The sequence below is a fragment of the Ciona intestinalis genome, unplaced genomic scaffold (assembly GCF_000224145.3).
Source record: "Ciona intestinalis unplaced genomic scaffold, KH HT000016.2, whole genome shotgun sequence".
Classification (NCBI taxonomy): Eukaryota; Metazoa; Chordata; class Ascidiacea; order Phlebobranchia; family Cionidae; genus Ciona; species Ciona intestinalis.
This window is the reverse complement of record NW_004190338.2, coordinates 244530-258125: the sequence shown is the minus strand read 5'-3', so window position 1 is coordinate 258125 and position 13596 is coordinate 244530. Positions and strand designations below refer to the sequence as shown.

General features: G+C 36.5%; 2 protein-coding genes across 4 annotated transcripts in view; one reads left to right on the top strand and one right to left on the bottom strand.

The window, feature by feature from the left end:
* The window catches only part of LOC100180169, a 10316-nt gene extending 3897 nt beyond the window's left edge, over window positions 1-6419 (bottom strand). Inside the window, exons 1-14 of one of the 2 annotated variants that reach the window (XM_018814952.2) lie at window positions 6223-6419; window positions 5542-5612; window positions 5269-5360; window positions 4629-5164; window positions 4437-4556; window positions 3842-4122; window positions 3630-3780; window positions 3294-3569; window positions 2993-3142; window positions 2702-2831; window positions 2355-2431; window positions 1591-1760; window positions 1240-1358; window positions 12-105 (exon numbers count right to left, since the gene is read on the bottom strand). In XM_018814952.2, coding sequence (XP_018670497.1) covers window positions 12-105; window positions 1240-1358; window positions 1591-1760; window positions 2355-2431; window positions 2702-2831; window positions 2993-3142; window positions 3294-3569; window positions 3630-3780; window positions 3842-4122; window positions 4437-4556; window positions 4629-5164; window positions 5269-5360; window positions 5542-5612; window positions 6223-6379 — 2424 coding nt within the window. In that variant the 5' untranslated portion in view covers window positions 6380-6419. Of the gene's footprint in view, window positions 1-11; window positions 106-1239; window positions 1359-1590; window positions 1761-2354; window positions 2432-2701; window positions 2832-2992; window positions 3143-3293; window positions 3781-3841; window positions 4123-4436; window positions 4557-4628; window positions 5165-5268; window positions 5361-5541; window positions 5613-6222 lie in introns of both variants that reach the window. The other variant, XM_009862635.3, reaches the window with a different exon arrangement.
* Window positions 6420-12379: 5960 nt separating this feature from the next.
* Window positions 12380-13596, top strand: part of LOC100180346 (40S ribosomal protein S15Aa) — a 3940-nt gene continuing 2723 nt past the window's right edge. The window contains exon 1 of one of the 2 annotated variants that reach the window (XM_009862629.3): window positions 12380-12469. The gene's annotated coding sequence lies outside the window, so the exon portion shown is untranslated. The other variant, XM_009862630.3, reaches the window with a different exon arrangement.

The window sequence follows — 13596 nt, the reverse complement described above, 5'->3', positions numbered from 1 at the left end:
TAGCAATTCACCTGAAAAGTCATGACGCCATTTGTATAACTTCCACTAATGCCCGATAATGAGTTGACAGAGTCTACTGGTGGTGGAGTGTAACCAGTTGCCCACCTGTCAATTTATTCACTGTTATTTATATTATCCATGTTGGTATTATATTTAGTGCATTTTTGATAGTTATTATACCATTGTGGGCGTATGTGTCCTTGGGCAAGACACTTAACGACAAATGCTCCAACCCAGTGGTCACTAATGGGTTGTCCAAATTATCAGCCATACAAAAAAAATAAAAAAATCCCCAAAAAATAATCACCCACAAAGTAACATACAAGGTAACTCGTAAGCTGGCACGAGGTGTTAAACCCGTGTGATAACTACCGTCGTTTTCCGGCCATGCAAGGATAAAGTAAGTTACATTCATTCATTCATTCATTCATTCATTATAATGATCTTTATATTCAATAGGTTTTTGGGAAGGTACTTTTAAAGTAGTTTAAACTAGTAATGTTTGTTGTAGCAACTGTTGGTTAAAGTGTGTTATTCCGTGGGAATAATTGGCCTGGCTGTAATCCAAGACTTTATATTAGATCTGCTCACACTTATTGTGGCTTAGTTCAAGTGTTTGTAAGGTTAAGAAGCAGTGAGAGGATATTTCACTTGGAATTACATCATTAAGCTGAAACATGGCTCTCAAGTTGTGACAAGTACCACTTGCCACGTAATAAGTACCACTTCAATGAACCTACAACCTTAAACGTTGGTTCAAATGAAACATGACTATCATCCCCATAAATAAACGACTAACTGCATATATGGTGATCTAAACACAACTAATAAAACAATGTGACGTTATAGCCCATACTCCCACACTGTGATACTATAGCAACAAACCCACACATGAATAACGCTTATTTAAACTTTGGAATTTTGGAATCACAATTACTAACCGAAGAAGTCATATGGAGATTGATAAAGTAACAGACCAAGGCATGACAGTGCAACTAAATATTTAATGATTATTTTTCATTGTAAATGAGAAATGAGACATAAGTTATTAATAAGAAATAATTGACTTTATTTGATTTCAGGATATAATTAAAACAAACTCATTGCCATTTGTTTATGTTTATGGCCCAAATCAAATCAGCTTACAGATTTACATCAGATACATGTATATATACACTAACATGCAAATATATTTACATATTAATAGATACGGTAATATCAGGCACACGTATGACATACCTATCTTGAACCACAGCAGTGCCTTGGCTATTAATATAAGCACTGATGACGTCTGTGTTTGCCATCCTTTTGTCTGAGCTAATACCAAGTGCGATCCATCTTGTATTTGCTTGTCTGGACTGTTAAAACAAAAAATATAAATGTGACAATTTGAAATTTTGACTCTATAATTTAAAAGACTATCATGTCAAAAGGATTTTTGTAATTTTGTACTCCAACATTTTTTAAACCAAAATAGGTGTATACTTCTACTCCAATATGTGTCAAAAAACTGAACTGGCATAACATGACAATTTTGACGTGTAAAAAATATAAAAGCCGATTTAACATTTTAAAATATGTTCATCTCACTTTTAGGGTGAATTGAATGGCGTTGGTTGAAGAGTCAAGAGTCCATGAAAGGAAATACTCGCAGTTGAAATTAGCAGCAGATGAGTCGCATGATCTTGGTAATTTGTATTCACCAGATAAAGTGGAACATACACCAGGTGCAGGACTGTTAGTTGGGGGTGTAGGGTTTTCTGAAATGATAGTGAATTTTCAATGTAGCTTTTATATTTAAAGGGTTTTTTAATAGTTTAGTGTTAATCAATTGCTGTTAATAAAAATGAACCAGACAAGGTAGAGCTATGCATGAAAATACAGTGGATGGTGCTGAAAACAGGAATCTGATATTGAAAGCAGTGTAGGTAGGCTATAAACAAGTTTCGATAATATGGGTTGGATACAACATAGACAGAAGCACCAAATAAATAAAACATTGTTGTAGGCTTAATATAAGCTTAACGTTTGTGCTGCCTGAGAGACATGATCTAAATTTCTAAATGGGGGGTGAAAACTGATGCTTTAGCACCACAGTTTGAAAACCTAAACTGGGTTCTTCTACCTTGCTTAATGTATGTATCTATACAAACAATCAGTGCAAAAGTATATTGCATTTACCACATTACTGTTTGACCATAACTGTAACTGCATTTTAATTATGTCACCACATATTTTAATAAGAACAGAAAAAAAGCAAATGAGGTGTAATAAATCGCTAAAAATACGGCTTTCAGACGAGTTCAGGTGTTTAAAAGAAACTTTATAATTAAGTTATCAATTAAAGTTCTCACCATAGAAGTTCATTGTACTGGAACCCCGCTGTAAGCGATTAGTGCCATGGTACTTAATTTCGTCATGACGATAAAACCTTTCAACAAATAGAACAAAGGTATTTAAATAATACATAGGTAGTGTGGTAGGAGACATGGAAGACTAAAAATGATTTATTGTTTATTAAATTCAGGTATCAGGTATTTTTTAATTTTTAGACTTTTTCTTAGGGCCACATGTATAATGTAAATTTGGGTTTCTAATAAATAAATTTTGAGCAATTTTTGTGTTTTAGGTAAAATATTTTTGGAGCACTTTTTGTGTGATTGTTACTAAAATATACTAGGACAGCAAAAGTTAAACTGACTTGAAGTCACTTGCTGTACAAGCTTCAAGGCCAGAGCCTGGACGGTGACCATACGAATCAAGACCTTGTCCAATTGCCCAAACAACTTGCATTGGAGCATCTACTATGCTGTGGTCACATTGCAGTATCGCTGTAAAACAACACATAATATTTGTTTTGGTAAATTATTTTACCCCCACTCATGTTTTCGCAACTATCCAAACAAGAGTAAATTTAAGCAAAGAATGTTTATTTATCTAACTTCGCAAGCCCAATTACTCAATAAAAACACTGTAAGAAGCTTTTATTAACCTCTAGTTTTCTTTCGGAACACAATTGTGGTGAAACCATCTACTTGGGAACCAGCAGAACCAGTAATATCATCACTTCCACCATAGAAGGCATCTGCACGAGGTGTGGAACGATCTCTTGTGTACATATCTTGCACCCTGTGAAGGTTACCTGAAAATTGGAACACCCATGTTTTAACAACTGTTGTTGCCTTGCCATGCGACGATAAAACAAGTTACATTTTCATTCAACATATTGTAGTGGTATGTTTGGGTTGTGCAATGACAGGAAACACAGAATATTTAATGTTTAGTGGTTTTACCTTTAACTGACCCAATTACAACATCAATACAGTCCATCGGATGAGTCAGTGGTGATCCTGGTGGTTGGGTTGCACCAGGTTCTGGTTCTCCAGTTGGTTCTGGCTCTCCAGTTGGTTCAGGCTCTGGTTCTCCAGTTGGTCTTGGTTCTGGTTCACCAGTTGGTTCTGGTTCGCCAGTTGGTTCTGGTTCGCCAGTTGGTTCTGGTTCTCCTGTTGGTTCTGGTTCACCAGTTGGTTCTGGTTCTGGTTCTCCTGTTGGTTCTGGTTCTGGTTCTCCTGTTGGTTCTGGTTCACCAGTTGGTCTTGGTTCTGGTTCTCCTGTTGGTTCTGGTTCACCAGTTGGTCTTGGTTCTGGTTCTCCTGTCGGTTCTGGTTCCGGTTGACCAGTTGGTTGTGTACCTGTGCCAGTACCAGGGGAACATCTAGTTACAATATTACTTTGCAACGAGTTCTCAATTTCAATTTCTGGATCCAATGTTGCATTTTTCTGAAATAACACATACATTTAAAGTACAATCATGCCACAGTATAACATCTTATGAACTTACGGCCACAATTGGTTGGCTCTTTAAAGCTGTCACAATATCCATATAAGCTCGGTCCAAAGTAGGCCTAGAACCGCTGTATGGGAAACTCTTGCATCTAGTTGTTAAACCTCTTGGCCTCCAACCAATGCCCACCCAACTGAGAGTTTTAGCACGAACAGCAATCTCAATTTCTGTGTTATTTCTCACAAGTCTCCAGTGAACGTAGATGTTCCCAGGACTGAGCTCTCTTGTCCAGTAATCAGGGTTGCTCGAATAGTTTTGCTGAACAACGATATCAGAGCCTGGGAAATATTACAAGGGGTGGAAACCTGAGTACCAGTTTATAACTGAAACCAAATTATGATTTTAAAAACACTGAATGAATGCATTTTATTTATCGACTGTCAGGCCAATGACAGTTGTTATACCATAAGTGTTCTATTCCACACACATTTTTCCCGTTTATTAATTACCACACTTTAACTTTATGGGTAAATATTTTGGCGATTTTCTTATTTTAAACAGATGAGTGACAACTGAATTTGGACCTTCCATAAGAGGCAAATGAGCAAACTACTTTGCCCACTTAAACTAGTGCAATAATATTCATATTCACTTGTATCGCAACTCTCTCCATGCCACCCAGCTTCACAGTAACACATAAGTTTAGGATAAGTTGTGCTCCTGGTGTCTATGCATCTTCCACGTCCACAATCACTATCCACCCAACATTGATCTGTGAAGAACAAAACAATAAAAAAGTTAAATCTAAAGTTCTGATACAAAGAATACAATTATGAAGAAATACCTTTATTTTCACAACGATCACCAGAGAAAAGTTTCACACAGCTGCATAACCCAGTGACTGGATCGCAGGTGCCGTTGTTCAAGCATTTTCCAACATAACATTGATTATATAGAAGTGGTTCCGCTGGTTGACACAGGTTCATAGTAGCAGTTTGCCCACCACCATTGGGCTGTGGCTCAGGCTCTGGTTCTCCAGTTGGTTCTGGTTCTCCTGTTGGCTCTGGTTCTCCAGTTGGTTCAGGTTCTGGTTCTCCAGTTGGTCTTGGTTCGGCTGTCGGTTCTGGTTCTCCAGTTGGTCTTGGTTGGGCTGTTGGTTCTGGTTCTCCAATCACTCCACCGGTTCCATTACCGATTGGTGCAGCCGTTGGAGTGGCTGCACAAACTGCCGATGACGCATTTGGATGACGTAAAATGGTTACGTCACTGCAACTCCAAAATCGGTATGCACCACCCCACTCAGAAGCTTGTCGGAACAAACGAATAGCGCACGAGTCGCAAGTGTAATTCACCGGCAAAACGACGTCAGCATATTGGCGACTGTAAAAAATAAACAAAATAAAGCAAATTTAGCTGTAATTCTGGTTATGTACAACGTAAAAAGGTTAAGACGTTGAGATTAAAAGGTTACGATATTAACTTACGTTGAATCATTTTGAAACAAGAACGCTCCGCCCGTAAGACTGGTCACAACGACGAAGGGATTCTCTTTTATAATCTGAATTTGTGCGCCGCCCTGAAAGAGAAAGTTGCAGTTTTGTTGCAAAAGTATGTTCGATGAACGATGTATATAGCATTACTTTGATGTGACTATTTATCTACGATATTAATGGGAGAACCCGTTTAATCTGATCGATGTGTACACTTTACAGTTTACTCCGTTGTGATACCTCTTACATATAACATCATGCGCTTACCCTGTGTGAGTACGCGAGGTGCCATGTCACTCTTAATTTCGTGCCCTCTATCAGTGTAGTTCTTGGTGCCCCTGAAACGATACCGAAGCAGTTAAAATACTGAAAAAATAACTACTATCACCAAAGCGGCACAACAAAGAAGTTTCGAGCTCCAAGAGTCCATTCGCTGACCATTATTTTTTCAGCTTTGAAGGAAAACGATTATCTGTATAGTAACGTAGAACGTGTTTAAAAATTCATGATCTCCACGTTTGCACATAATCTCTCAGTGCATAATGCCTTGTATAATTAGCGTGTTTACAACAGTTTATGACCTTGGACCACCCTACAACAGAAGAAACCTAATATCGTTATAGATAATCTCTTAAACAATTATCCAATTTCAATAATTCTTGCCCAAATTACAGTGATCGTGTGCCTTTGGCCAATCAGTGGGGCAAGCGAGCGCCATTAATAATTTAAGACATCCTTAATTTCAAATTTATAGTTACATTAAATACTGTATCGTTCTACTACATTACTACACCCAATTTTTTTTACCTTACGATTTAAGGCTTAATTTTAACAACAAATATAATTATAATGTTTTTGATAAAATTAATGGTGGATTCTCGACGGCGTCAAAGTTAGGTTTTGTTATAGGTTACATAAACGCACAAGTTTATGAAAAAATTACTGTACCTGCGTACGGTTGGAACCCGCAAGGGCCTCTAGTTCGCCCGTTGTCCAGGAAATCCAATGCATAACGTCTTGCTGGGGGAAAGGTTAACCTCACGTGAGCTTCTGATATAGAAGCTAAAATCGCAAAGACAGTATACACCAAGTATGTGCCTAACATTGTAAAACCCTGTGCAGGATGGATAAGGTACGGGTAAACTAATCATAAAGAGTTGTTGCTCGTAACGTGTTTTGTACGTAGCGCATTTGCACTTTATAGTTTAGTCTGCGTATTGCCGCACCACGTACATATTATAAAACTACAGTAAATATAGGTTTCTGCCGCTGGCTATATACTGTCAATGCATGAAATGAACGGGATTCGTATTTGAATATAACTTTGCGTATAGCCTACAACATATTAAAGTCTTCCTATTTTAAAAACTGTAACTACAAATCAAAATTCTTTTGTCGATACTTTAGAATCAATTGATAAAACATTCTTATACATCACGCTTAATTGCTTGGCTTTCAATAGCTAGTTACGCTGCTACGACGACAACTAATTGGCACGTCCTATGCTCAGAAGGGGGGTTATTCTACTAAATTGATATGTTTAATACCATAGGATGAAAAGCATGAACTTAGGATACTGTTTACTGGGTGAGGTCGAGTCAGGAGAAAATTCATTTTCAATTCGCTGCACATATTTGACCTATATATATACTAAACCGCATACCATGTGTATGCTGTGTAGCACTGTGGGATATTATGCATAACACCCCATTGTCTAACCGATTTATTACAATCAATATCGCTTTTACGGTCGTGAGGATATGGTTATACAATTCGCTAAACAGTAAACAGTCTTTGTTTACTACTTAATGGGACGATAAATTAAAATGAAACTACGGACCATCTTACCCCAACCTACTATGTATAGAACACACAATGCAATTTCACAGCCACTCACTTAGCATCCCTCAAAAAACGTTTCAATTCAATTTGGAATTTCACCAGAGAAGTAAAAACGTTCAGCGTCGCATTGGATCTTACAGCCAACTAAAACAAACTGTTACGCTTTTTTTGCATAACGTCTGATCATTGGATCAACTAAAACAAATCGTAAATCTTTCTGCAAAACGTCCGCGCCTTAGGTCAAAAAGTGTATTTCTTTTTAGAAAAGAAATCTGCGCTTTTGGCTGTTGCTGTCCAGCTAAGTGGCGTTTTTTTATGTAACATTCTACCTATTTTATGTATTAATCTCTCAATAGTCCAAACCCCACTGCGTTTTCCACCTACTGTTTAAACACGACAGTTGCCGTGGGCTGATACTACGCGACTGACACGCCTGTCATGACGTAACTGCTCTTTTATACGTCATGAAATAAAACAAGATTGTTGTTGCTTCACTACGAGGCTTTCGTGGAAAGGGTGTCTGACTAATTACATCTGATTAACTTATTCATTTCCTCTCAAACGTGCAATCTCATGATTACTCGACTTATCGAAATTACGAATAAAAATTTATATTAACTGTACTTGACTATAAAGCTACTGGTAAACACTCACAAGATGCGCATTTGCTCTGATTAAAACAACGCGGGCAACTGCAGTCTCTTGCTTGGTGGTCGAGCCGCCAGCGCGAAGGTATTGAATTTAAAACCGTGCAGCTCAATAAGTTTGCTTTGCCAAGCGCCTTTTTCTCATATTCGGTTTAATCTCGCGTCAACGGCATTGTAACTGTTTAGAGCGTGGGAGCATTGAGTTGCCGAGATTTTGCAACAATTTGGATAGTGTATACAAAACATTAAACAAATCACTCTACAAATTATTTATTTACTACGACATGTCTGTCGTAGTAAAACAGCGTTTTCGTCCGTAAAATACAAAACTGAATACCATCCGCGTCTTACTGCTTTGATTTACCCTAAATTTTCTTTGGATCATATTCTAGGGTGGGGTAAGATGGTCCACGATTTTATTTTCTTGTCACAATTGATGGTAAAAAAATATATTTACACTGAAATATAACCGTAGACTCGCGACTCTAAAAAGACGTTGTTAATTGTTTAAACACAACCATAAAACACAGGATATAGGTGCTCAACTGTTTATATCACAGCTTATACCCCCCGTGTCATATCACACTATAATCTGTTTATTGTTTGCGTATTTCAAGCACACTGTCTCGTCTTATACGCATTGATGCAAATGATATCAACGATGAGCTCACGCCTATTCACGTTTCAGTTCCAAGTAATGTGGAGAAACATTATGCAGTGTAACAGTGATATGGGGATATGTACAAGTCTGGTTATGCGTCACCGAATGCAATGAAATAAATGGCTTTGCTATACGACTGCGTCTATATATACGACTGCGTCTATGGCTTTGCTATACGACTGCGTCTATATTAAACGTACATATGTGCCGTTACATATTTCTTCTATAGAAAGGTAACGTAATTGTATTATTGACCAATACATCCCAAGTATATTGACAATATGATAGCCAGAAACACACGCTTTAAATATGGTAACGGAATTGTACTATTAAATTGATGAAAATAATTTGAGAACATTGAAAAAATGATAGCTAGTATTCCGAGTAACATAAGCAATTGATGGGCGAATTTTAAAGCTGTTCGCTGTACCGCGTTGCTTTGCATAATAAAGCATAAACAAAAAAACGAACGGGCGTGTTTTTTTAAAACACGTTTTTGCTACTTTGAACGAAAACAGCTTATTACTTTTACTAACTGAATTATTACATTTGTTCTGGAAGTAAAACAGCTGTTTTATTTAAATTACAGTTCTTTCATTGCGATGGATTATATAACCCTTAGACAAGCGACGTCGACGGACCTTAAATTTTATTAAAAAAACGCACGTTTTATGCACTTGCTCCTGGTTACGCTTCGTTATTATAGGACGAACTCTCCTTCTCGGTCAAATGGCAGAAAACCCAAATGAACCGAAGCAAAAAAGGAATGTTTTACAACTTTTGAAACTTTCGCGACGCAGCTCAATCTGCATTCGTTTATTTGAGAAAACTGTCGTAATACGAAAATTATTTTTGCGCACATTAGCTGGCACCTGCTTGTATATATATATATATATATATAATGTACAACTATATATACTACAGCGCACATTGCGAGTGACGTACGCCTAATCCGAAAACTATATCTCAAATAAACTTTAGGAAGTCAAAATATTGTTCTTTCCTTAAGCACGTTAACGTCACAAATAATTATAATGAGTTTGTTGTTACAGAGGAAGGTAATTTCGATATCAACAACACAATACCAACATTTTGGACCAATAAAAACTTATATTCTTCTCAGCTACTTTCACTGCTCTGCATAGCCGACTCTCAATTATACACCGATGGTTTCCATAAATGTGATCCACCTAGACCTAGCGGGTTCCTTATATTTTGACGAATCGTGATGCCAAGTACCTTCAAACGTTAAACCGACACATGAAAGCAGCACCAAAGCCCTACCGTTCTGTCACTATAATAGCAACCCTTTTACAACAAAATAGCCCTCGGCCTTCCGCATGCGACGCATTTATCCTTGCGAAAAATATTTTTATAACTCAGCTATGTATATAGTAAGGTGTGTCCTGAAACGACGCTAAACTGCTAATATTAAAACGCTGGCTGGTCACGACTCTCGAGTGACGCACAGCTCGGACATTAACAATTAAGAGTAGCGCCATGATTGTGCAGAAATTTTACCTACCAATAACCCAGAACGAAAGGAAGCCGTACGTATACATTGATTCATCTCATACACGTTGTATAATTTATTTATAATGCAGCAGGAATGACAAATCGACAACTTCCTAATAATCTCTATATATTAAATGATGAAAATATTGCCATTGTGAACATATGGTTTAGGTTGGGAAATATAAGACAATTTTTTCTTTCTATTTTTTATCCCATTTGCTGTTAAACAAAGAACATTCAAAGAATTAAACGCATATTTGCTCACGAGTCCTATGAATCGTTATTTATTGTTTAAAACACGATCAGAATGCTTTAGTATTAGAAGCTAAAGTTGTCCCATCTTAACCCATCATACTATATAGTAGAGTGGGGGTAGATGGGACACCTTTTCGATCTATTTTCTCGTTCCATATGGTAGTAAATAAAGAACATTCAAAGGTTAAAAAATACCTATCCTTACGACTCTCATGGTCCGTTGTTATCTGTTTAAAACACAATCAGGATAATTGGATATTATGTGCTAAAGGTGTCCCGTCTTTTCCACCCTATATGTTAAGTTTTATTTGCGTGACTTGTATCGAATATCAAACATATCTCATTGAAGATAATTTCAATCATGATACAGATTCTGTTACCGGCTAAGGATTTGCGTGATGACTTTTATCATCCCTATTTCGCCGTAGTGGCGCTCACTATATATATAACAGATATAACGGATAATAGCTCCGAAAGGAGCTTGTAATTTGACAAGCCTGGTCCTTGTCATGACTAGACGATACTAATTTTGTGCGTTTCGAAGTACACGGTACTTTTATATCCAAATAAAGATTAATTACATTTTTGTAAAGTCATTCCGATTTTTCATATTATCACGCTTTAAATACTTATAACCGTATTTATTAAACTCGATGTTTATGTAAAATTTGACATATAATCTAACAACAGGGCTTTAAGTTATTTCTATACCGTACTATTTATTGTTTGGATCTTCAAGTTTATTGAACATGTTTGAGCCAATGTGTTATACAGTAGGGTGGGGAAAGATGGGACAACTTTAGCACATAATATTCAAATATCCTGATCGTGTTTTAAACAATTAACAACGGTCTATGGGAGTCGTGAGGATACAGTTTTATATTTCTTTGAATGTTCTTTGTTTACTAACACGTAGGACGAGAAAATAGAATGTAAAGGTGTCCCATCTTCCCCCAGCATCCTCTTATACTCTAGAACAACATAATGTGGACATTCCATTATTTTACATCTGTTTCTGCTTTACTATCCCTTTTGGCTTAAATCGATTACAAGGTGCGACCACTTTTGTTATTTTTTAAATCAATATTTACAGAAAACTGCAAAGAAAACTGTAAAATATTATTTTTGGTTCTACTGAGGATCTTTGGCGAAAATTGTTTACAAACCTGAACAATGCGAGCGAAAATTTACTTTTAGGGAGCATCGGTAAATATTAGGACATGTTGCCAAGGCGACCAGTATACCGTGCATCGTCATTATTGGTTTTGTTTCATCTTTCAACAAACCTGCCGTGTAAAGGCGCCGTACAACGCAGCGTGCAATGCAAAATGATTCCAAAATACAATGCCGCTATGCAATTCAAAACCTGCAGGCTGCCTGTTCTCCTCGAATTTCTTTTCATTTATCCAATAACGCGTTCCGGTTTATTGCACATTTATTGTAGTCAACTGGTCCGTGCACAGAACACTATAGCGTGTATTGGCTATGTCTATCTACATACCAAACATACTCTTAGAGAAAAGATGTTGAGCTTCTGTGTGCCTAAAACTGTGAACTAAATAACATAGTAGGGTGGGGAAAGATGGGACACCTTTAGCACATAATATCCTAATGTTCTGATCGTATTTTAAACAATTAACAATGGTGTATAGGAGTCATGAGGATACAGTTTTATAATTCTTTTAATGTGCTTTGTTTACTACTAAACGGAACGAGAAAATAGAATGAAAAGGTGTCCTATCTTACCCCACCCTACCATTTCATTACACTTTTTGGCTGGCTGCTTATCGCCATCAGCTGACTGGACTATAATGCCTTTATTCAGATGCGCGACGCTATATCTATAATAGGGGATTGAGATGCTAACAATGTCCCATCTTTCCCCACAGAACTATATCGTCAATACATCTGTACAGAATCATTAGGCAGAGAAGATTAATCATGTTATTGACGTTTCAGTCGCTTGTTCATTACAACTAAACCTGCGTTGAAGAAACCCTAGCTCCACAAGCAGGGCCATCGGAATGCAAAAACAGCGTGCTCTCACGCATTTTTGCATATAAAATCAAATTGATTGATTAAATCTTTTCAAATTTATAATTTACTTGTTATATAAGAACACAAAAAAGTACATTATTGTTTTGCTTAGCAAATAAGACGAGTGTAAATATTCGTAGTTTCAAGCCACCCCAAATGTTTGCAAAGCTAACACTAGATGGCGTGCCCAACGTGTAGTTGATTTGGATCACGTCTGGTTCTTTTTCGAACTGGTAAGGTGAGTTGGCTGTTTTCATCCGTTTTGATCAAGATTATGAAGATATCAGTTAATATTTAGATTATAGAGCAAGGTAAGGAAGTATGTGATGTTCAAAAGTCAGTATAAACTGAAAGTTATGTCATTTGGGTAAGTAGTTTAATCTAAAACAAAGCGACATGTCGAATTCTCAATTGCTACTATTCTATTGAAATTCGATTAGAAAGGTCTGGCTCTGTTTCACAAAGTTAACAAATAGTTTATTCTTGTCCATAACATGACATAGGCAGTTTAATTAGAATATTTAAATAAAAAAAAAACTATGTTAGCAATTAGCAAAGTCGCACATCGAAAGTTTGGTGTCTGAAATGATGTTTTATGCGTGGAATCTCTCTGATTTTAATCTGAAATGAAAACCTTGCATTCTGATCAGACACTCTTACGAACATTTGATTTTGGTGGGCTATTTATAGACCAGTCTTTTGGCTACCAGTGCAGTTTTAAAGTTAGTTAATAATCAGAAAATGGTCTGTATATAGTTTCATAAATATATGGAGCAACTTTCAGTTTCATAGTAACAAGGATAAATTTAAATTAATGTACGTAATAGTAGAAAAGGCAAACTGCTAACCTATATCACACACCAAGGTGATCCTAGAATACAGATATTCTAGCGGCCATTTTCGATACCTTCTACTGGTGCCACCAACCTAAAATTTGGACACTGTACTAACTAGACCCCAGCGGTACCGATTCTGAAATCAAAAATTTAAAATTCGAAAAAATATTAATTATGAATATTAATATTCGTCATAAAAACATGTTTATAAATTTTTCGCACGCACCAGCTTTAAATATGTTGTAGCGCTACTTAATAGCTACAAAATGAAACATTTTTTTCTTCAAAAAAATGGGGGCTTGGGTATGAAATATTAAAAAGTATGACCATAACTTGAATCATATAAATATTAAATTTTCAATTTTTTTTGCAAAAATATAACTTCCGCATACATCTATGTTGGTCACTAACATACCATTCCCATTAAAAAAATAATTAATTTTAATTTTTTTTTAATTATGAATATTAATATTCGTCATAAAAATATATTTTTAGAATTTTCGCACGCACCAGCTTGGAATATGTTATA